Below are 24931 nucleotides of genomic sequence, written 5' to 3'. Positions count from 1 at the left end.
TCGTGGACTCGGACTCTGCTCCTGTATCACGGAGCTCAGGTTTATTCTGATATTCGAAACGGTTACAGACAAAATTGTCCGGAGCCAATGGGAATAATGGGAAGGATTTCCATGTTGTTATTGGAGACTCAGCAGGGACGTGAGCTGGATGTGGATCATAGACCCGCAGGGCGGAGAAATCCGACTTCCGAGCAATGTCCTGGGAATACCGGCAGCGAGCCAACAACATTTACTGGAAACCAATAATACAACACAATTAAAGATTCATTGTTGGCCAAAGTAAATCGGGAATGTCCAATAGAGTAAGAGGAGAGAGGGGGTTAAACAGACTGTCACCCCACAACACTTCACCCCGAGGGGGAGGGGGAGGGAGGGGGAGGGAGGGGAGGAGGGGGGAGGGGGGAGGGGGAGGGAGGGGGAGAGGGAGAGGGGAGGGGGGAGGGGGAGAGGGAGAGGGAGGGGGGGGAGAGGGAGAGGGGGGAGAGTGAGGGTGGGAGTGGGGGGTGGGTGGGGGGCTGGGTGGGGGTGGCGGTGGGGGTGGGGGTCAGTGCTGCCCAGGCCCTGATGTGAGGCTCGGGTTGTGCCTGCAGTGGGCGGGGGCTCGGTGACCGTCTCCTTGTTGAGGTGAAAGTGCCTCCGACGCTGTGAACCAGACGGACGGAAACAGCGAGAGTGACCCGTGAGCACAGGATCGCCATGTGACCAACGCTGGTGGGGTCAGCGCGGGGTCAGCGCCGCGAGGTCAGCGCACGGCGGGGTCAGGGCGGGGTCAGCGCGAGGTCAGCGCACGGTGGGGTCAGGGAGGGGTCAGCGCACGGCGGGGTCAGGGCGGGGTCAGCGCGAGTGAGACGCTGGGATGGCCCAAAATGGAGACCGTGTCCTGCAGGAAGCTCAGGACCGTCGCCTCCTGCGATTCCGCCATTAACGCAAACTCCGCCATCGTGCGCGCAACTTTGGGGCCTCGGGAGACCGCTAGCGCCTGAAAAAAGGGCCCAATTTTTAGGCTACTTTTTCATTTGCTTTTTAATAAAGTGGAAAACTTTCCCTGTACGTTCCTCTCCATTGGTTGAACACATGAGGAGTTTTAATTAATATTAAGTTTGAAAATACAGACAGATACAAAGGGCCTGTTGCTGTAATTTTATTGCCAAATGCACAGTTGTAAATGAGACAAGAATTCGAACTTGACGGGAATTCAACAGATCTTTAAAGCCAAGAATGGCCCCTCTCCCAGGGAGTCTCCTCGTCCCAAACTCTTCAACATTTCCATCTTTCTGCCCCTTTAAAGAATTCATCCACTTCACCCTGAAATAATCAGACAGGTTTGACCAATGACGGGCAGACTCTGCCCATCAGCAAATATTAATTTGAAAGCAAGTAAATATTTCTTTGCCAAAGTGTTTGGTGTAAAACTAATTGCTGCGTTGTTTACAATCACAACCTCCGTCTCTTCAACTGTTGAAACCTGTTTCGATGTTCAACATGTTTTGTTCACAATCGTCTCCAATACGTTCATTCCATTCTCATTAACCTCAGGTTTAACGATGCTTCTAATTTACAACAAATCATATTTACAAACCACGTTAAAATGCTTCAGGCAATGGCTTAGAAATTGGGTCCATTTTTCAGGCGTGACGCGGCCTACTGAGGCCCCAAAATGGCAGACAGGAAGTGCGCCATCCGCCATATTGGGTAAGAACAAAGCGGCTTCTCCCCGCGGCCTGAAACGGGGCTCGACCCCCAACTGACCCCCAACCCAGCCTCAGGTCACAAGGGCAACATTGGCACTCAGAGAAACCCACAGGAGGCCCGATCTCCCCCCCCCAGATTAAAAGACCCTCCCGATCGCTACCACCTCTGGCCCCTCCCCCAATCACCAGCCCCCCCTCCCCCGACCTTCCCTCCCACCCCCCCAATCACCCGACCTCCCCCCGACCTCCCTCCCATCCCCCGATCACCCCCCCTCCCTCCGACCTCCCTCCCATCCCCCAATCACCCTCCCTCCCCCGACCCCCCCTCCCTCCGACCTCCTTCCACCCCCCCAATCACCCTCCCATCCCCCAATCACCCTCCCCTCCCCCGATCACCCTCCCCTCCCCCGATCCTCCCCTCCCCTGATCTCCCCTCCCCCGATCACCCTCCCCATACCCTGATCTCCCTCCCCTTCCCCGATCTCCCCTCCCCCAATCTCCCTCCCACCCCCCCAATCACCCTCCCCTCCCCCAATCTCCTCCCACCCCCCCAATCACCCTCCCCTCCCCCAATCTCCCTCCCACCCCCCCAATCACCCTCCCCTCCCCCAATCTCCCTCCCACCCCCCCAATCACCCTCCCCTCCCCCAATCTCCCTCCCCCCCGATCACCTTTCCCTCCCCCCCGCCCGATGTCCCAGGTTGCCTGCCCAGACCCTGGGGGTTTCTGCCACTTTAGCAGCGTCTCCTCTCCCCCCTTTGCTGACTTTCTGTGACAATATCAGGGCTCCTCGGACCCCCACCATCAACCCGACTCTCCCGACCGCCCAGAAACAGCCAATCCCAGAGTTCCAGACAATGTGTCCGGTGCTTCTCCTGTGCTGGTTATTGATTTTTTGGACAGTTTGGCTCCGATCTCCAGTCCTTCAAACCAACTGATCTCCATCTGCGATAAATCATATCAGCACATGGCTTCTGGAAGATTCTGCACTCTGTTGTTGAACTTTTTATCTTTTACAGTAGCAGGTCCAGGTGTTCTTTGGACACAGGTCCAGGAGCCCTATGGATACCGGTCCAGATGTTCTTTGGACACAGGTCCAGGTGCTCTTTGGACACAGGTCCAGGTGTTCTTTGGACACAGGTCCAGGAGCCCTATGGACACCGGTCCAGATGTTCTTTGGACACAGGTCCAGGTGTTCTTTGAACACAGGTCCAGGAGCCCTATGGACACTGGTCCAGATGTTCTTTGGACACTGGTCCAGGAGCCCCATGGACACTGGTCCAGATGTTCTTTGGACACAGGTCCAGCCTCACTGAGTAACACCAAGACCCAGTGGCCATCTCTGGGTCGGGTTATTTCAGGATCAGTGGCCCAGATCTTCAGCTTTAACCACATCAATCGGGACTCCCAGAAACTCCACCTCATTGGGACACGACACCAATCATTTAGAACTGCATAAAAGAAAAATCATTTGCTCATAAATAGGAAGTGTGGGTAAGGCTGACACACAATGGTGTGTAAAGATCCACACATGAGGGAGAAAGGAATAGAAGGATATGGTGATAGGGTGAGATGAAGAAGGGAGGGAGGAGGCTCGTGTGGAGCATAAACACCGGGATAGACCAGTTGGGCCGAATGGCCAGTTTCTGTGCTTGTAAACTCGCTGTAATGCGATGCAATCTTTATTCACGATGCTTTCTGTTCTTCCAGCCGTCCATTGAAACCCGTCTTTAATATTAACCCTCAGTTTGTTTGTGTTTTTACCTCATGCTCCTGATAGTCAAACAAATAATAAATTAAAGGGGAAAATGGTCGACACTGACAACTTATTAATGCCCACCGTCCAATCACATACCACCCACCGTCCAATCACATACCACCCACCGTCCAATCACATAACACCCACCGTCCAATCACATACCACCCACCGTCCAATCACATACCACCCACCGTCCAATCACATAACACCCACCGTCCAATCACATACCACCCAACATCCAATCACATACCACCCACCGTCCAATCACATACCACCCACCGTCCAATCACATACCACCCACCGTCCAATCACATACCACCCACCGTCCAATCACATACCACCCACCGTCCAATCAGACCCTCTCCAGTGCCTCTATATCCTTTCTATAATATGGAGACCAGAACAGTGCCCAATGCTCCGAGTGTGGTCTAACCAAGGTTCTGTACAAGTTTAACAAAACTTCTCCAAACTTTTCAATTCTATCCCTCTTGAAATGAACCCCAGTGCTTGTTTTTTTTTTGTGACCTTATTAACCTGTGTCGCTCCTTTTAGTGATTTGTGTATCTGTACCCCCCGATCCCTCTGCTGCTCTCCCCCATTCAGACTCTTATTATCCCAGCAGTGTGTGGCCTCCTTATTCTCCCGACCAAAATGCACCACCTCACACTGATCTATATTGTTACAAGAATGTCAAAAATATTTGTAAAACTGAAGGATCAAATTCAGTTTTTAATTGGTTGTCACATCAAGTCCCAAAATCTTTTTCTTTTTACATTTTCATTTCCTGGAGGAAGTTATTAACATTTTGTGAATTCCCAAAGCCTGTCTCACAGCTGAGAATATTCAGCCCTATTTAACCTGTTTCACTGGAAGCTGCTTTTTGACAATCGAGAAAAGGCCACTTTCTGTGTTAATCTACAGTCTCCTTTTTGACCAATGATTGTGTTGTACTAGTTGGCATTAAAATATAATATTTATTATTAAACTAATGGTCCTGTTTCGGTTTTGATAATTGCAATGAATAGACTGTTTTCTGTTGTTTTAATAAATGTAATTTTTGGTGATTATTCAATTTGCAGCAAGAGATGGGAAGTCATTTGTTTCATTTTTCTCTCATTGCCTCAGTTTCTCAGTGTTGAAATATGAATTTTATTAATCTGTCATTCGATCCCCGTTGCTCTGAATGATAAGATTTCCGGAGCGTAAATAACTTTTCAGAATTTCAGTAACAGTTACAGGAACGGTACAAATCAGGAAGAATCTGCAGGGAGTAACAAAGTCAAACCCCCGAAATCTCAGCAACATCCTAATGACAGGGTCTGGGTACCGACCCGCCTGGTGATCACAGGCTCTCAGTGTAGATGATGCAAGGATTCACTGCCTGTGTGCTCTGCAGCTGGACACTTGAGGTGAACCATTGCTTGGCCATCCCAGCGCTGTAGTTCAGGGTTGTTCTGTAAACGTTCTTTGCGTGTTTAGGGAAGATGATGACTGTGCTCTCGAACCTGAGCGGTTTCTGCCGCGGCTCAAATTGAAGCTGTGATTTATAATTCCTCCATGTGCAGTCGGGAGCTGCTATAATTGTCTCGCTGTAAGAGGTGATGGTTGGGATGGGCAGGTAGTAGATAAGGTCTCGATAGTGCTTATCTGAGTCATACTTAACAGCAGAGTTGCACCTGGAAACATACAATCAGCAGTTAATGTGACTCCATCCAGTGAAAGACATGATTCTCTAAGTAAACTATTCGGTGTGAAACCAAGCCCCAGATATGTGAATCCTCAGGGCTGTGGACTTTCTAAATACGGCCATTTGCATCACATATAATAGGCGAGGTGTAGAACAAATCAGATACAGAGCAAAGATAACATTAATCATCCTGACTGTCAAATATTGTTTGATTAATGTGTCGTTAAATTGAACAGATTGTTAATCAAAAAGAAAGAACTTGTATTTATAGCAACACCTTCCACATCCCCCGGACGTCCCAAAGTGCTTCACAACCAAAGTGTAGTCACTTGTTATTTAGGGAAACTCATCAACTAATTTGCGCACAGCAAGATCCCACAAACAGCAAAAAGATAAATGACCAGATGATCTGTTTTGGTGAAGTTTAGTGATAAATATTGACCAGGACATGGGGTAAACGCTCCTGTTCTTTGAACTGTGGCCGTGGGATATTTTACATCCACCCGAGAGGGCAGTCGGGGCCTTGGTTTAACATTTCATCTGAAAGGCTGAGTGTGATACATTAGTGCACAGTCTGTCACTGAGTGTGATACATTAGTGCACAGTTTGTCACTGAGTGTGATACATTAGTGCACAGTTTGTCACTGAGTGTGATACATCAGTGCACAGTCTGTCACTGAGTGTGATACATTAGTGCACAGTCCGTCACTGAGTGTGATACATTAGTGCACAGTTTCTCACTGAGTGTGATACATTAGTGCACAGTTTCTCACTGAGTGTGATACATTAGTTCACAGTCCGTCACTGAGTGTGATACATTAGTGCACAGTCTGTCACTGAGTGTGATACATTAGTGCACAGTCTGTCACTGAGTGTGATACATTAGTGCACAGTCCGTCACTGAGTGTGATACATTAGTGCACAGTCTGTCACTGAGTGTGATACATTAGTGCACAGTTTGTCACTGAGTGTGATACATTAGTGCACAGTTTGTCACTGAGTGTGATACATCAGTGCACAGTCTGTCACTGAGTGTGATACATTAGTGCACAGTTTCTCACTGAGTGTGATACATTAGTGCACAGTTTCTCACTGAGTGTGATACATTAGTGCACAGTCTGTCACTGAGTGTGATACATTAGTGCACAGTCTGTCACTGAGTGTGATACATTAGTGCACAGTCTGTCACTGAGTGTGATACATTAGTGCACAGTCCGTCACTGAGTGTGATACATTAGTGCACAGTCTGTCACTGAGTGTGATACATCAGTGCACAGTCTGTCACTGAGTGTGACACATTAGTGCACAGTCCGTCACTGAGTGTGATACATTAGTGCACAGTCCGTCACTGAGTGTGATACATTAGTGCACAGTCCGTCACTGAGTGTGATACATCAGTGCACAGTCTGTCACTGAGTGTGATACATTAGTGCACAGTCCGTCACTGAGTGTGATACATTAGTGCACAGTTTCTCACTGAGTGTGATACATTAGTGCACAGTTTCTCACTGAGTGTGATACATTAGTGCACAGTCCGTCACTGAGTGTGATACATTAGTGCACAGTCTGTCACTGAGTGTGATACATTAGTGCACAGTCTGTCACTGAGTGTGATACATTAGTGCACAGTCCGTCACTGAGTGTGATACATTAGTGCACAGTCCGTCACTGAGTGTGATACATCAGTGCACAGTCTGTCACTGAGTGTGACACATTAGTGCACAGTCCGTCACTGAGTGTGATACATTAGTGCACAGTCTGTCACTGAGTGTGATACATTAGTGCACAGTCTGTCACTGAGTGTGATACATTAGTGCACAGTCTGTCACTGAGTGTGACACATTAGTGCACAGTCCGTCACTGAGTGTGATACATTAGTGCACTTTCCAGATTTCACAGAGACAGCAACAAACATGGAATTGTGCAGTGGGAAACGTCACTGTGAGATTAGAATACGTGTCAGTTGCAGGAGTTGTGTCAGGTTCAGGGGTCGTGCCAGGTGCAGGGGTCGTGCCAGGTGCAGGGGTCGTGCCAGGTGCAGGGGTTGTGTCAGATTCAGGGCTCGTGTCTGGTGCAGGGGTCGTGTCTGGTTCATAGGTCATGTTTGGTTCCGGGGTCATGTTTGGTTCAGGGGATGTGTCTGGTTCAAAGGTCATGTTTGGTTCAGGGGTCGTGTCTGGTTCAGGGGTCAAGCTCCGTGTCATGTTTGGTCCGTCACAGCAGAAGCTGCTGAAGTTTCTCATTTTAAAATGTTCGTTCTTTAACCTGTGAACAGACGGCGCTGGTTCCCGGCCCTGAGAGCAGCGAATCCCGAGTTAGAAATAAAAACTGAATCTAAATCCTGAATTCCTGACAGTGAGACTCACAAACCATAAGATTATGTTCCTATGAAACAGAAATTTAATAAAATCAGTTCCCAGCCGTCCTGATCCACAGTTACCCAACGATCCAACAACAAATCACTCTGGCAGAACAATTTAAACAAACAAGACAAACATTTAAATTACTGCCTGTTAAACCGTCTGATATTTCAAACAATATTCCAGCACAGAAAGAGGCCGTTCAGACCAGCAGCTCTCTCCAGGAGCAACCCAGTCTAATCCCACTCTCCCCTCACTCCCCGTACCCTTTAATATCCCACCCAGTCTAATCCCACTCTCCCCTCACTCCCCCGTACCCTTTAATATCCCACCCAGTCTAATCCCACTCTCCCCCTCACTCCCCGTACCCTTTAATATCCCACCCAGTCAAATCCCACTCTCCCCCTCACTCCCCGTCCCCTTTAATATCCCACCCAGTCTAATCCCACTCTCCCCCTCACTCCCCGTACCCTTTAATATCCCACCCAGTCTAATCCCACTCTCCCCCCTCGCTCCCCGTACCCTTTAATATCCCACCCAGTCTAATCCCACTCTCCCCCTCGCTCCCCGTACCCTTTAATATCCCACCCAGTCTAATCCCACTCTCCCCCTCACTCCCCGTACCCTTTAATATCCCACCCAGTCTAATCCACTCTCCCCTCACTCCCCATACCCTTTAATATCCCACCCAGTCTAATCCCACTCTCCCCCTCACTCCCCGTACCCTTTAATATCCCACCCAGTCTAATCCCACTCTCCCCCTCACTCCCCGTACCCTTTAATATCCCACCCAGTCTAATCCCACTCTCCCCCTCACTCCCCGTACCCTTTAATCTCCACCCAGTCCAATCCCACTCTCCCCCTCACTCCCCGTACCCTTTAATATCCCACCCAGTCTAATCCCACTCTCCCCCTCGCTTCCCCGTACCCTTTAATATCCCACCCAGTCTAATCCCACTCTCCCCCTCACTCCCCGTCCCCTTTAATATCCCACCCAGTCAAATCCCACTCTCCCCCTCACTCCCCGTCCCCTTTAATATCCCACCCAGTCTAATCCCACTCTCCCCCTCACTCCCCGTACCCTTTAATATCCCACCCAGTCTAATCCCACTCTCCCCTCACTCCCCGTACCCTTTAATATCCCACCCAGTCTAATCCCACTCTCCCCTTCGCTCCCCGTACCCTTTAATATCCCACCCAGTCTAATCCCACTCTCCCCCCTCACTCCCCGCACCCTTTAATATCCCACCCAGTCTAATCCCACTCTCCCCCTCACTCCCCGTACCCTTTAATATCCCACCCAGTCTAATCCCACTCTCCCCATCAATCCCCGTACCCTTTAATATCCCACCCAGTCTAATCCCACTCTCCCCCTCACTCCCCGTACCCTTTAATATCCCACCCAGTCTAATCCCACTCTCCCCCTCACTCCCCGTCCCCTTTAATATCCCACCCAGTCTAATCCCACTCTCCCCTCACTCCCCGTACCCTTTAATATCCCACCCAGTCTAATCCCACTCTCCCCCTCACTCCCCGTACCCTTTAATATCCCACCCAGTCTAATCCCACTCACCCCCTCACTCCCCGTACCCTTTAATATCCCACCCAGTCTAATCCCACTCTCCCCCCTCACTCCCCGTACCCTTTAATATCCCACCCAGTCTAATCCCACTCTCCCGCTCACTCCCCGTACCCTTTAATATCCCACCCAGTCTAATCCCACTCTCCCCTCACTCCCCGTACCCTCTAACATCCAACAGGTTTCCTGATCACCCTCGTGCAATAAATATCAAATGGAATATATGAACTAAAGTTAATAAATTTAATAAATCAGCTTCCATAATGTGGGAGGTTCCAACATGAAGGTCTCAATATTAAAAGCAGTCAATCCCAGAGTTCCTGTGTAAGGACAGGCTCTGTATCCCAGACGATCAGCATCGGAGAGTCTAACACTTTCATCGAGAGTGTGATCACAAGTTAGTGATAAATTAGGGGACTCGGCTCAGACTGACAAACTCACTCCGTATAAACCTTACAGCCGACACACACAAGCTTTCATGATTTGAAGCCATGTGTGACCCATACCGGCCCCACCCCAATCCTTGGCTTTAATATCGATAGAGACATTCCCCAATCCCACCCTCTCAGTGGGGCATCACTGGATGGGAGTGTGGGTCTCCTCTGTTCACTGACCCTCTGACTCCATTCCCTTCATGTGGCTCCTCACTGGAAGTTCAGGCACTGTCAACTTTCCCTGGATGTTGGACAGATAAACAATGTGTCACCAAACGTTCAACTCCATCAGTTCTTACCGTATTTCTTGTGCTGATTCAGAGTTCACCTTAATGCTTTCACCAAAGAACACTGGATGCATTCTGGGTTTTGTATCCAACAGTGGGGAGCTCAGGACAATGTACGGTATCTGCAGCGGAATCAAACCACAGCATATTCACATTGAACATCTTCCTCAGAGCAGGGCTCGGTCTTCCAGAGAGTCTGAATATTTGTAATGCTGGGCACTGTTCTAAAATCCAAATGGAAATACAAAATGGAGGAGAAAGGGCGGACAGAGACATGTGTGTGTCCCTTTAAGGTTCAGCCGTGACTCAGTGATCGCACTCTCACCTCTGAGTCAGAAGGTCATGGGTTCAAGTCCCACTCCAGAGATTGGAGCCCATAATCCAGGCCGACACTCCCCGTGCAGTGCCGAGGGAGTGCTGCAGTGTCGGAGGTGCCGTGTTATACCGTGGCCCAATCTGACCTCTCAGGTGGATGTAAATTTCAAAGAAGAGCAGGGAGTTATCCTCGGTGTCCTGGACAATATTTATCCCTCAACCAACATCTAAAAAAAATTATAGGAACATAGGAACAGGAGTAGGCCATTCAGCCCCTCGTGCCTGCTCCGCCATTTGATAAGATCATGGCTGATCTGTGATCTAACTCCATATACCTGCCTTTGGCCCATATCCCTTAATACCTTTGGTTGCCAAAAAGCTATCTATCTCAGATTTAAATTTAGCAATTGAGCTAGTATCAATTGCCGTTTGCAGAAGAGAATTCCAAACTTCTACCACCCTTTGTGTGTAGAAATGTTTTCTAATCTCGCTCCTGAAAGGTCTGGCTCTAATTTTTAGACTGTGCCCCCTACTCCTAGAATCCCCAACCAGCGGAAATAGTTTCTCTCTATCCACCCTATCTGTTCCCCTTAATATCTTATAAACTTCGATCAGATCACCCCTTAACCTTCGAAACTCTAGAGAATACAACCCCAATTTGTGTAATCTCTCCTCGTAACTCAACCCTTGAAGTCCGGGTATCATTCTAGTAAACCTACGCTGCACTCCCTCCAAGGCCAATATGTCCTTCCGAAGGTGCGGTGCCCAGAACTGCTCACAGTACTCCAGGTGCGGTCTAACCAGGGTTTTGTATAGCTGGAGCATAACTTCTGCCCCTTGTACTCTAGTCCTCTGGATATAAAGGCCAGCATTCCATTAGCCTTATTGATTATTTTCTGCACCTGTTCATGACACTTCAATGATCTATGTACCTGAACCCCTAAGTCCCTTTGGACATCCACTGTTTTTAACTTTTACCATTTAGAAAGTACCCTGTTCTATCCTTTTTTGATCCAAAGTGGATGACCTCACATTTGTCTACATTGAATTCCATTTGCCACAGTTTTGCCCATTCACCTAATCTATCAATATCCCTTTGTAATTTTATGTTTTCATCGACACTGCTTACAATGCCACCAATCTTTGTGTCATCGGCAAACTTAGATATGAGACTTTCTATTCCTTCATCTCAGTCGTTAATAAATATTGTAAATAATTGAGGTCCCAAGACAGATCCCTGCGGGACTCCACTGGTCACATCCTGCCAATGTGAGTACCTACCCATTATCCCTACTCTCTGTCGCCTTTCGCTCAGCCAACTTCCTAACCAAGTCCGTACTTTTCCCTCGATTCCATGGGCTTCTATCTTAGCTAACAGTCTCTTATGTGGGACCTTATCAAATGCCTTCTGGAAGTCCATATAAATAACATCCATTGACATTCCCCTGTCCACTATTTTAGTCACCTCTTCAAAAAATTCAATCAGGTTTGTCAGGCACGACCTACCTTTCACAAATCCATGCTGGCACTCTCTCTGATTAACTGAAAATTCTCAAGGTGTTCAGTCACCCTATCCTTAATTATAGACTCCAGCATTTTCCCCACAACAGATGTTAGGCTGACTGGTCTATAATTCCCTGGTTTCCCTCTCTCTCCTTTCTTAAAAAGCGGAGTGACGTGAAATTTTCCAATCTAGAGGGACAGTTCCTGAATCTAGGGAACTTTGAAAGATTATAGTTAGGGCATCTGCAATGTGCTCACCTACTTCCTTTCAAACCCTGGGATGGAAACCATCTGGTCCTGGGGATTTGTCACTCTTTAGTGCTATTATTTTCTTCATTACTGTTGCTTTACTTATGTTAATTTTATCGAGTCCCTGTCCCCGATTCAATATTAGTTTTCTTGGGATTTCCGGCATGCTATCCTCTTTTTCTACTGTAAATACTGACGCAAAGTAATTGTTCAACACGTCCGCCATTTCCCCATTGTCAATGACAATATCCCCACTTTCAGTTTTTAAGGGGCCAACACTGCTCCTGACCACCCTCTTTTTCCTAATGTAATTATAAAATCTTTTATTTCATTGCTGTTTGTGGGATCTTGCTGTGCACAGATTGGCTGCCACGTTTCCTGCATTTCAACAGTGACTACACTTCAATGGTATTTCATTGGCTGTGAAACGCTTTGGGACATCCTGAGGTGTTGACAGGTGGTTCAATAAACGTTATATTAATGTGTGTCTTTCTTTCTAATGCCACTGTCTCCAGTGAGTAGAGAGAGTGCTGGCACAGTCTGGGGGCGGGGGGGTGGGGGGAGCGGAGGGGGAGCGGGGGGGTGGGGGGGTGGGGGGGTGGGGGGCGTGGGGGCGAGTGGGGGGGTGGGGGGGTGGGTGGGGGAGTGGGGCGGGGGGAGTTGTGGGGGAGTGGGGGGGAGTGGGGGTGGAGTGGGGGGGAGTGGGGGGGAGTGGGGGCGGGGGGGAGTTGGGGGGGAGTGGGGGGAGTTGGGGGGGAGTGGGGGGGGTGTGGGGGGGAGTTGGGGGGTAGTGGGGGGGGTGTGGGGGGGTGTGGGGGGGAGTGGGGGCGGGGGGGAGTGGGGGGAGTGTGGGGGGGAGTGGGGGCGGGGGGGGTGTGGGGGGGAGTGGGGGCGGGGGGGGTGTGGGGGGGAGTGGGGGGGAGTGGGGGCGGGGGGGTGTGGGGGGAGTGGGGGCGGGGGGGAGTGGGGGGGAGTGGGGGGGAGTGGGGGCGGGGGGGGTGTGGGGGGGAGTGGGGGGGAGTGGGGGCGGGGGGGGTGTGGGGGGGAGTGGGGGGGAGTGGGGGCGGGGGGGGTGTGGGGGGGAGTGGTGTCAGTTCCAGTCCTCCCCTCCCCCCGCTCTGTATTAATCCCAATCGTTGAGCCTGGTGGGACGAGTGTCGCTCCCGGGCTTTGCTTCAGATGGATCGTTCTGTGCTCCATGTCGTTGATCAAATCATATCGACACCACATGACTGATCGACCCAGAATATCACCGATTAAATCATGTGGTGATGACCCCACGGTGACTGGTCAGAATATTCAGACCTGTCTATCCTGGGAGTCGGTGCTGAGATCTGTGTTCAGTGTTCGAATCTCTGCGGGGGAGTGAGTGAACCTGTGTGCTCATAGTCTGATATTCGATAGGAAGCTTGTCCATCTGTAATAGATATGCTTGTGTACACTGCCCGATGTATATGTTTACGTGCTGTGCCAATATGTATACTGCTTATTTTCTCAAATTAGGAGGGTAGAGTGTGAGACAGAATGGGGAGAGGGGATGGTGGGGGAGAGAGGGGACGGAGTGGGAGAGGGGACGGAGTGGGAGAGGGGATGGTGGGGGAGAGGGGACGGAGGGGGAGAGGGGACGGTGGGGGAGAGGGGACGGAGGGGGAGAGGGGACGGAGTGGGAGAGGGGATGGTGGGGGAGAGGGGACGGAGGGGGAGAGGGGATGGTGGGGGAGAGGGGACGGAGGGGGAGAGGGGACGGAGTGGGAGAGGGGACGGTGGGGGAGAGGGGACGGAGTGGGAGAGGGGATGGTGGGGAGAGGGGACGGAGGGGGAGAGGGGACGGAGTGGGAGAGGGGACGGAGGGGGAGAGGGGATGGTGGGGGAGAGGGGACGGAGGGGGAGAGGGGACGGAGGGGGAGAGGGGACGGTGGGGGAGAGGGGACGGAGGGGGAGAGGGGACGGTGGGGGAGAGGGGACGGAGGGGGGCAGAAATCAGGGAAGGGTTGGAAATCGACTAAAGGAAGTTTTGCTTTAAATAAAACTCACTTCCTTGTCCTGTTTTTTTTATTAATTTTGACCGAATCTGTTGCAGTTTTTGTACAAAATGTAAATTATCTCGAGGATCAGACCTGTGGATTTCTTTCGGCCCTGCGGGATCCAGAATCAGAACCAAGAGTTTGTTGAGTGACGGTGAGCTCGGTGAGGCTGCATTTCATCCCAAGTGAGGGAGTGGTTTTAAAGCCACAATTTAATGAGCAGATTCCCCCACGATCCCAGTCAGGGGGCACTCTGATTAATCACTCGGGTCTGTTACCAGACAGCACTGGGGCAAGTCTCTCTCTTCACACACTCACACTCAGACTCACACTCACACACACTCACACTCACTCACACACACACTCACTCACATACACACTCACTCACATACTCACTCACACTCACACACACTCACACTCACACACACTCACACTCACTCACATACACACTCACTCACATACACACTCACACTCACTCACACTCACACTCACTCACATACACACTCACACTCTCACTCACACACTCACACTCACTCACATACACTCACTCACTCACACTCACACTCACTCACACATTCACACTCACACACACTCACACTCACTCACACACTCTCACTCACTCACACTCACACACACTCACTCACTTGCACACACACTCACTTACTCATTCACACTCTCACACACACACACACACACACATGTGACATGTAATACTGTTTAAATAACTTGAATTCTGAGTAAATAAGTTTAAAAGATCTTCAAGTGACCAGCAGAATGTGTCGAACAAAATCTCTCCTCGGGTGAATTATGAAAAGAAAGATAGACTTGTATTCACACAGCCCCTTTCACCACCTCAGGACGTCCCAAAGGGCTTTCCAGCCAATGAAGTATTTTCGCAGTGTAGTCACTGTTGCAATGTGGGAAAGGCAGCCGCCGATTATGTGGCACAAGTTCCCTCTTGTGCTCACTGTCACAGTTGGAGTATTCCCATAAATCACAGGTTTTCGACGATCAGGCTGCGATGGACATTATTCTGTGCGCTGCTGGTACAAGTAACAGAAACAGCTCCCAGTTATTACAGGGAGGTACTGGACACCGCAGTGTTATTGTAAGAATGGATTTTCTCGGTCGGAATGATTAGAGGGTTGTGTACAAGGTGCAATAATGAACTTCTCTGCTTAAATCTGGCCTCAGGCACACATAACTTTCAATGTGTCAGGAGTTAAAGATACTCCACCTACAAACTGCCACTCTCTCTAATTCCATCAGATTCTGTCCATCCCCACTTTCAATGACCTTTGGTAAAGGAGAATCAGACTGAGTGCCCTTTGCTAAACCTTGCTGTATAACGGTTCCCATAGAAACCTGTCGGCAAGTCCTGTACCTCTGCTCAATACTAAGAACACGGAATTAAACATCAAGCATCGAATGGGAGGATTTGCCAAGCGAGGAATGATCGTATTTAAAACATGGGAAAACTACTTAAATAATGAGAACAGTTTGAGGGCCCAATTCCCCTCAGAATGGTGAAATTATTACTGAAGACTGAGTTTAATGATTTGGGGTTTTACATTCTCTCTGGTGTTTTGTATCCGTCCCGTAGAGATTGGACCATCTCATCGTGTGGCGATATCTCGGCACAAATGACAAGTACAATCCTGTGTTTCAACCTTTTGCCTCTGGCACTAGTTTGTGGTCACTCTGTACTGGTTTGTTTATCTAGTTTGTAGTAACATGGTTAATTTATAACAAACTTGGTCACTTTTTCTCTGTCTGAATGTCAGTGACAACAGACAGTGTTTAAACACAAAGAGGCAGTGCTGACAAGGTCACTTTACTGCTCTTTATAGAGTTCTTTATATTATTAATATTTCATTAAATAACCTTTGCTTACTCCAACTCTAATATCTAAACAAGATGGTCAGAAGAACTAGCTCTCAGTAATCATCCAGTCATGTTTTGAAAAACATTCTGAAGATAATTTTAAATCCCAGGTGTTGGTTTTATAGGTTTGGAGAAAGTGATGAAAATTCACCAGAGATGCAGTGAGGTCACATTCCCACTGAGCCCACATCAGACACTGAGAGTGGAGACTGACAGCAGAAATCAGCTCGCTCGGAAATTTGCTGCACAAGCCAGACGGCAAATATTAACCGGTTCCCTTTCCAGCCACTGATGAACCTGTTGTTTATTTCGAGTATTTGCTACTTTATTGCACTAAATATAGATTGTCCCCATTCCCATAATATCCAACCGTCATCACACTGCAATCAAACTTTACCATCAACACACAATCAATCATCAGCCCTGACTGTAACATTCACCGAGAACGAGGAGCCAATCCACTGCCCACAGAAATCATCCCACACTCTGAGCTCGTGCAGACACCGACAGCATTGTCAGAGAGTTCAACCCCTTTACTGTTTTAACAAAAGGGCAGAAGGTGAACTCCCAATATAAAATCATGGAATATTCTGGCTCAGAAAAAGGCCATTCTGCCCATCAACCAATTAAAATAATCCCACTCTCCCCCTCACTCCCCGTACCCTTTAATATCCCACCCAGTCTAATCCCACTCTCCCCTCACTCCCCGTACCCTTTAATATCCCACCCAGTCTAATCCCACTCTCCCCCTCGCTCCCCGTACCCTTTAATATCCCAACCAGTCTAATCCCACTCTCCCCCTCACTCCCCGTACCCTTTAATATCCCACCCAGTCTAATCCCACTCTCCCCTCACTCCCCGTACCCTTTAATATCCCACCCAGTCTAATCCCACTCTCCCCCTCGCTCCCCGTACCCTTTAATATCCCACCCAGTCTAATCCCACTCTCCCCCTCGCTCCCCGTACCCTTTAATATCCCACCCAGTCTAATCCCACTCTCCCCCTCGCTCCCCGTACCCTTTAATATCCCACCCAGTCTAATCCCACTCTCCCGCTCACTCCCCGTACCCTTTAATATCCCACCCAGTCTAATCCCACTCTCCCCCTCACTCCCCGTACCCTTTAATATCCCACCCAGTCTAATCCCACTCTCCCCTCACTCCCCGTACCCTTTAATATCCCACCCAGTCTAATCCCACTCTCCCCCTCGCTCCCCGTACCCTTTAATATCCCACCCAGTCTAATCCCACTCTCCCCCTCGCTCCCCGTACCCTTTAATATCCCACCCAGTCTAATCCCACTCTCCCCCTCACTCCCCGTACCCTTTAATATCCCACCCAGTCTAATCCCACTCTCCCCCTCACTCCCCGTCCCCTTTAATATCCCACCCAGTCTAATCCCACTCTCCCCTCACTCCCCGTACCCTTTAATATCCCACCCAGTCTAATCCCACTCTCCCCCTCACTCCCCGTACCCTTTAATATCCCACCCAGTCTAATCCCACTCTCCCCCTCACTCCCCGTACCCTTTAATATCCCACCCAGTCAAATCCCACTCTCCCCCTCACTCCCCGTATCCTTTAATATCCCACCCAGTCTAATCCCACTCTCCCCTCACTCCCCGTACCCTTTAATATCCCACCCAGTCTAATCCCACTCTCCCCCTCGCTCCCCGTACCCTTTAATATCCCACCCAGTCTAATCGCACTCTCCCCTCACTCCCCGTCCCCTTTAATATCCCACCCAGTCTAATCCCACTCTCCCCCCTCACTCCCCGTCCCCTTTAATATCCCACCCAGTCTAATCCCACTCTCCCCTCACTCCCCGTATCCTTTAATATCCCACCCAGTCTAATCCCACTCTCCCCTCACTCCCCGTATCCTTTAATATCCCACCCAGTCTAATCCCACTCTCCCCCCTCACTCCCCGTCCCCTTTAATATCCCACCCAGTCTAATCCCACTCTCCCCTCACTCCCCGTATCCTTTAATATCCCACCCAGTCTAATCCCACTCTCCCCTCACTCCCCGTATCCTTTAATATCCCACCCAGTCTAATCCCACTCTCCCCCTCGCTCCCCGTACCCTTTAATATCCCACCCAGTCTAATCCCACTCTCCCCCTCACTCCCCGTACCCTTTAATATCCCACCCAGTCTAATCCCACTCTCCCCTCACTCCCCGTACCCTTTAATATCCCACCCAGTCTAATCTCACTCTCCCCTTCGCTCCCCGTACCCTTTAATATCCCACCCAGTCTAATCCCACTCTCCCCTCACTCCCCGTACCCTTTAATATCCCACCCAGTCTAATCCCACTCTCCCCTCACTCCCCGTACCCTTTAATATCCCACCCAGTCTAATCCCACTCTCCCCTCACTCCCCGTACCCTTTAATATCCCACCCAGTCTAATCCCACTCTCCTGCTGATTCACCACACCCTTTAATATTCCTCTTTTTAAAGAAATTTCCTTGTTTAAAAAGTTAGATAGACTTTTGGCAAATTGCCTTTGAACCGCCCGCTCCTGAATGTGTTCAGATCCCCAAACACACGGGGCCACTCATCGAACGGATTTATTCCGATAGCTGAGACTGACAGGAAACTGACGGGACCATCACTGTCTGGTTGGACCTTGCACGGGAAGCTGGGTGCTTCTGTCACTCTCACTGTTTCTGGGTCTCCGTGTGTTGATATAAAACCTCGAGTCCCCATCAGCCGCCCAAATAAACTTCATTTAGGTCCAAGCAACAGCTCAGCTTCGTCCTGGACCATGAAAAACGGGATGTGAGCTCCCTATACCACCCGGGATCAGGACCGGGATCAGGACCGGGATCAGGATCGGGATCAGGACTGGGATCAGAGGTGGGATCAGAGGTGGGATCAGAGCTGGGGTCAGGACCGGGATCAGGACCGGGATCAGAGCCGGGATCAGGTTCGGGATCAGAGGTGGGATCAGAGGTGGGATCAGGATCGGGATCAGAGGTGGGATCAGAGCTGGGATCAGGATCGGGATCAGGACCGGGATCAGGACCGGGATCAGAGCTGGGATCAGGACCGGGATCAGCTGCTTCTTCTATGGAACAAGGAAAGACTCCTGATCTGGGTGCCTGTTTTTTAACTGTTTATTTTTGCATGTTTTTTCTTGCAAATAACACAATGACGGACAGCACTTGTTTATAGCAGGACTTCACTGCGTGTGTTTTAATCTAAAGGAAAACATAACCTGCACCTTTCATGGTGAGTCTGACCGAACCGCCTGGTGAGAGAATCAAGAATCAGTTTCATGCCAATTTTACACCCGCCTGATGAAATCTAAAATCTGTCGGGTGTAAATCGGGGTTAATTCAGGGGAGGGGGTAAATCGGGGTTAATTCGGGGGAGGGGGTAAATCAGGGTTAATTCAGGGGAGGGGGTAAATCGGGGTTAATTCAGGGGAGGGGGTAAATCGGGGTTAATTCAGGGGAGGGGGTAAATCAGGGTTAATTCAGGGGAGGGGGTAAATCGGGGTTAATTCGGGGGAGGGTGTAAATTGGGGTTAATTCGGGGGAGGGTGTAAATCGGGGTTAATTCAGGGGAGGGGGTAAATCGGGGTTAATTCGGGGGAGGGTGTAAATCGGGGTTAATTCAGGGGAGGGGGTAAATCGGGGTTAATTCAGGGGAGGGGGTAAATCGGGGTTAATTCAGGGGAGGGGGTAAATCAGGGTTAATTCAGGGGAGGGGGTAAATCAGGGTTAATTCAGGGGAGGGGGTAAATCAGGGTTAATTCAGGGGAGGGGGTAAATCGGGGTTAATTCAGGGGAGGGGGTAAATCAGGGTTAATTCAGGGGAGGGGGTAAATCAGGGTTAATTCAGGGGAGGGGGTAAATCGGGGTTAATTCAGGGGAGGGGGTAAATCAGGGTTAATTCAGGGGAGGGGGTAAATCGGGGTTAATTCGGGGGAGGGTGTAAATTGGGGTTAATTCGGGGGAGGGTGTAAATCGGGGTTAATTCAGGGGAGGGGGTAAATCGGGGTTAATTCGGGGGAGGGTGTAAATCGGGGTTAATTCAGGGGAGGGGGTAAATCGGGGTTAATTCAGGGGAGGGGGTAAATCGGGGTTAATTGGGGGATGGTGTAAATCGGGGTTAATTCGGGGAGGGTGTAAATCGGGGTTAATTCGGGGGAGGGTGTAAATCGGGGTTAATTCGGGGGAGGGTGTAAATCGGGGTTAATTCGGGGGAGGGTGTAAATCGGGGTTAATTCGGGGGAGGGGGTAAATCGGGGTTAATTGGGGGAGGGGGTAAATCAGGGTTAATTCGGGGGAGGGTGTAAATCGGGGTTAATTCAGGGGAGGGTGTAAATCAGGGTTAATTCAGGGGAGGGGGTAAATCGGGGTTAATTCGGGGGAGGGTGTAAATCGGGGTTAATTCGGGGGAGGGTGTAAATCGGGGTTAATTCGGGGGAGGGGTTAAATCGGGGTTAATTCAGGGGAGGGGTTAAATCGGGGTTAATTCGGGGGAGGGGTTAAATCGGGGTTAATTCGGGGGAGGGGGTAAATCGGGGTTAATTCGGAGGAGGTTGTAAATCGGGGTTAATTCGGGGGAGGGTGTAAATCGGGGTTAATTCGGGGGAGGGTGTAAATCGGGGTTAATTCGGGGGAGGGGGTAAATCGGGGTTAATTATAGGGAGGGGGTAAATCGGTGTTAATTCGGGGGAGGGGGTAAGTCGGGGTTAATTCGGGGGAGGGGGTAAATTGGGGTTAATTCGGGGGGGTAAATCGGGGTTAATTCGGGGGAGGGTGTAAATCGGGGTTAATTCGGGGGAGGGGGTAAATTGGGGTTAATTCGGGGGAGGGTGTAAATCGGGGTTAATTTGGGGGAGGGTGTAAATCGGGGTTAATTCGGGGGAGGGGGTAAATCGGGGTTAATTCGGGGGAGGGGGTAAATCGGGGTTAATTCGGGGGAGGGTGTAAATCGGGGTTAATTCGGGGGAGGGTGTAAATCGTGGTTAATTCGGGGGAGGGTGTAAATCGGGGTTAATTTGGGGGAGGGGGTAAATAGGGGTTAATTCGGGGGAGGGGGTAAATCGGGGTTAATTCGGGGGAGGGGGTAAATCAGGGATGCGTAAATCGTGGGGGGTGTAATTTCTGTTAAACTAGAAACACACCAACATAGAATCATTGAATGTTATATCTTGGAAACAGTACATTCGGCCCATCGTATCTGTGCTGGCTCTTTGAAATAGTTATCCATTTCGTCCCACTCCCCTGCTCTTTCCCCATAACTCTGCAAATTTTTACTTTTCAAGTATTTATCCAACTCCCTTTTGAAAGTTATTATTGAATCTGCTTCCACCACCCTTTCAGGCAGCGCATTCCAGATCAGAACAACTCGCTGAGTAAAAAAAATTCTCCCCATCTCCGCCTTGGATTTTTTGCTAATTATTTTAAGTCTGTGTCCTCTGGTCACCGACCCTCCTGCCAGTGGAAACTGTTTCTCTCTATCCACTCCATCAAAACCCCTGATAATTTTGAACACCTATGAAATCTCCCCTTAACCTTCTCTGCTCTAAGGAGAACAACCCCAGCTTCTCCAGTCTCTCCACATAACTGAAGTCCCTCATCCCTGGAACCATTCCAGTAAATCTCTTCTGCACCCTCTCCAAGGCGTGGAGTCCAGAAAAAAACACAATACTCCAGCTGAAACCTAACCAGTGGATTATTAAGGTTTAGCATTTGTTAAACACCAAATACTCCAACATTTAACAAACCCCAAAGAGCCCAATATTGGGAAGCATTTCTGTCCCTTGCCCCTGTTCCTTGCCCCAGTCCCTGGCCCCAGTCCCTGGCCCCAGTCCCTTGCCCCTGTTCCTTGCCCCAGTCCCTTGTCCCAGTCCCTTGTCCCAGTCCCTGGCCCCAGTCCCTTGCCCAGTCCCTTGCCCCTGTTCCTTGCCCCAGTCCCTGGCCCCAGTCCCTTGCCCCAGTCCCTTGCCCCAGTCCCTTGTCCCAGTCCCTTGCCCCAGTCCCTTGCCCCAGTCCCTGGCCCCTGTTCCTTGCCCCAGTCCCTGGCCCCAGTCCCTTGCCCCAGTCCCTTGCCCCAGTCCCTGGCCCCTGTTCCTTGCCCCAGTCTCTGGCCCCTGTTCCTTGCCCCAGTTCCTTGCCCCTGTTCCTTGCCCCTGTTCCTTGCCCCAGTCCCTGGCCCCTGTTCCTTGCCCCAGTTCCTTGCCCCAGTCCCTGGCCCCTGTTCCTTGCCCCAGTTCCTTGCCCCAGTCCCTTGCCCCAGTCCCTGGCCCCTGTTCCTTGCCCCAGTCCCTAGCCCCAGTCCCTTGCCCCAGTCCCTTGCCCCAGTCCCTGGCCCCTGTTCCTTGCCCCAGTCCCTAGCCCCAGTCCCTTGCCCCAGTCCCTTGCCCCAGTCTCTGGCCCCTGTTCCTTGCCCCAGTTCCTTGCCCCTGTTCCTTGCCCCAGTCTCTGGCCCCTGTTCCTTGCCCCAGTTCCTTGCCCCTGTTCCTTGCCCCAGTCTCTGGCCCCTGTTCCTTGCCCCAGTCCCTTGCCCCTGCTCCTGGCCCCTGTTCCTTGCCCCAGTTCCTTGCCCCTGTTCCTTGCCCCAGTCTCTGGCCCCTGTTCCTTGCCCCAGTTCCTTGCCCCTGTTCCTTGCCCCAGTCCCTTGCCCCAGTCCCTGGCCCCTGTTCCTTGCCCCAGTTCCTTGCCCCAGTCCCTGGCCCTTGTTCCTTGCCCTAGTTCCTTGCCCCAGTTCCTTGCCCCAGTCCCTGGCCCCTGTTCCTTGCCCCTGGTCCTTGCCCCTGTTCCTTGCCCCAGTCCCTTGCCCCAGTCCCTTGCCCCAGTTCCTTGCCCTAGTCCCTTGCCCCAGTCCCTTGCCCCTGTTCCTTGCCCCAGTCCCTGGCCCCTGTTCCTTGCCCTAGTTCCTTGCCCCAGTCCCTGGCCCCTGTTCCTTGCCCCAGTCCCTTGCCCCTGTTCCTTGCCCCAGTCCCTTGCCCCTGCTCCTGGCCCCTGTTCCTTGCCCCTGTTCCTTGCCCTAGTCCCTTGCCCCAGTCCCTTGCCCCTGGTCCTTGCCCCAGTCCCTTGCCCCTGGTCCTTGCCCCTGTTCCTTGCCCCAGTCCCTTGCCCCTGTTCCTTGCCCCAGTCCCTTGCCCCTGCTCCTGGCCCCCGTCCCTTGCCCCCGACCCTCCTCCCATCACTTGCCCCCCACCCCATTCCTTTCCAACTACATTCTTTCTCCATTTGGTTCTGATATTTCAGCACTCTTCAAAGTGAAGGGTTGGAGCAGGACCCTCGAGTAGACCCACCACCAGTCCTGCTCCAACAGGGATTACAAACTTCTCCTTGCAGTTAAACGTTGCTCTTACCAGTTTGCCCTCTCCGCTCCTTCTTGCTGCTGATGCTGGGCTATCTCGGGGGGTCTTGGGACCTCCTTTGCTTTCAGGAATCCTTGGAGAAAGTGCAAAGAAAGGTGGGCTGGGGCTAGGAGGGAGTCCGGAGTCGGGACTGTCCAAAAATCCCTCCCGGTTCTTACGTTTCATCTCAAAGTTCTCGTCCATCTCCTGTAAGTTGAGGTGACCCACCATCGCTGGGTGTTTAACGGATCCTGCAGTCTGATGGACCTCACTGATTAAACATGTGCCAGAGACCCAGAATATCCCAGTGGTCCAGTCAGTGAAGGGAATCTATAAGGAGAGAGCAGAACAAGAAAGGACTGGAATCAAACCATCACTGCAGGTCGAGGGAGAGACAGACAGACAGACAGACAGAGACTATGTGAGAGATAAAGAAAGAGGCAGAAAAACAGAGAGAGATAAAGAAAGACAAAGAGGAACTGAGAGAGAGAGAGAGAGAGAGACTAAGGGAGTGACAGTGACAAAGAGATAGAAAGACAGACAGAGACTGTGAGACTGAAGGATACACACTCACTGAGAGAGAGAGACTGAGACACACAGACACAAACACACACACACAGAGACACACACACTCACTGAGAAAGAGACTGAGACACACACACTCACACACACACACACAATCACACACAGACACACACACACACACACACACACACTCACAGGGACACACACACACAGACACACACACAGACACACACACTCACTGAGAAAGAGACTGAGACTGAGACACACACACTCACACACACAGAGACACAATCACACACAGAGACACAATCACACACACAGACACACACACACACTCACTCTCAGAGAGACACACACACACTCACAGGGACACACACACACAGACACACACACGGAGACACACACACGGAGACACACACAGAGACACACAGACACACTCACAGAGACACACACACACACAGACACACACTCACAAACACACACACTCACAGACACACACTCACAGAGACACACACACTCACAGACACACTCACAAACACACACACACACTCACAGAGACACACACACACACACACAGACACACTCACAGACACACACACACTCACAGAGACACACACACAGACACACTCACTCACAGAGACACACACACACACAGGGACACACTCACTCACACACACACACACTCACAGGGACACACTCACACTCACAGAGACACACACTCACAGGGACACACTCACACACACACACACACTCACAGGGACACACTCACACTCACAGAGACACACACTCACAGGGACACACTCACTCACACACACACACTCACAGACACACACACACACACACAGGGACACACTCACAGAGACACACACACACACACAGGGACACACACTCACAGGCACACACACTCAGAGACACACACACACACACACTCACACTCACAGAGACACACACTCACAGGGACACACACTCACTCACACACACACACACACACACAGGGACACTCACACTCACACACACTCACAGAGACACACACACACAGGGACACACTCACACACACACACACACACAGGGACACACTCACTGGGAGCGATGGGACCCTCAGAGTGCTGGTGTCCTTCTCCGAGCTTTCAAACGTGAACTGCCTATCAGAGCTCCCGTGCGGGACTGGTTCTGCCCAGGCATACGATAGCTATTAAAGAAAAGCTACCCTCTAGCTGGCATATGGCCAACCAACCAGGGCCATGGACTCTCTCCAGCACTGCCGTAGCTTATTAACCATTTCACCATCGCTGCTAATGCTAAAAGTACAAA

The 24931-nt window shown here is 50.8% G+C and overlaps 1 protein-coding gene across 1 annotated transcript; it reads right to left on the bottom strand.

Moving 5' to 3' along the window:
* Window positions 1–4166: 4166 nt before the first annotated feature.
* On the bottom strand, window positions 4167–24788 carry rflna (refilin A). The gene is made up of 4 exons (XM_068006244.1): window positions 24702–24788; window positions 23108–23425; window positions 9810–9919; window positions 4167–5126 (listed from the first exon to the last, which is right to left on the bottom strand). Exons 2-4 carry the CDS (start codon window positions 23324–23326, stop codon window positions 4793–4795), a joined length of 663 nt encoding a protein of 220 aa, XP_067862345.1. The 5' UTR covers window positions 23327–23425; window positions 24702–24788; the 3' UTR covers window positions 4167–4792.
* Window positions 24789–24931: the final 143 nt, after the last annotated feature.

Source organism: Heptranchias perlo, chromosome 25 (genome assembly GCF_035084215.1).
Source record: "Heptranchias perlo isolate sHepPer1 chromosome 25, sHepPer1.hap1, whole genome shotgun sequence".
Taxonomy (NCBI): domain Eukaryota; kingdom Metazoa; phylum Chordata; class Chondrichthyes; order Hexanchiformes; family Hexanchidae; genus Heptranchias; species Heptranchias perlo.
This window is presented reverse-complemented; position numbering and strand designations above follow the sequence as displayed.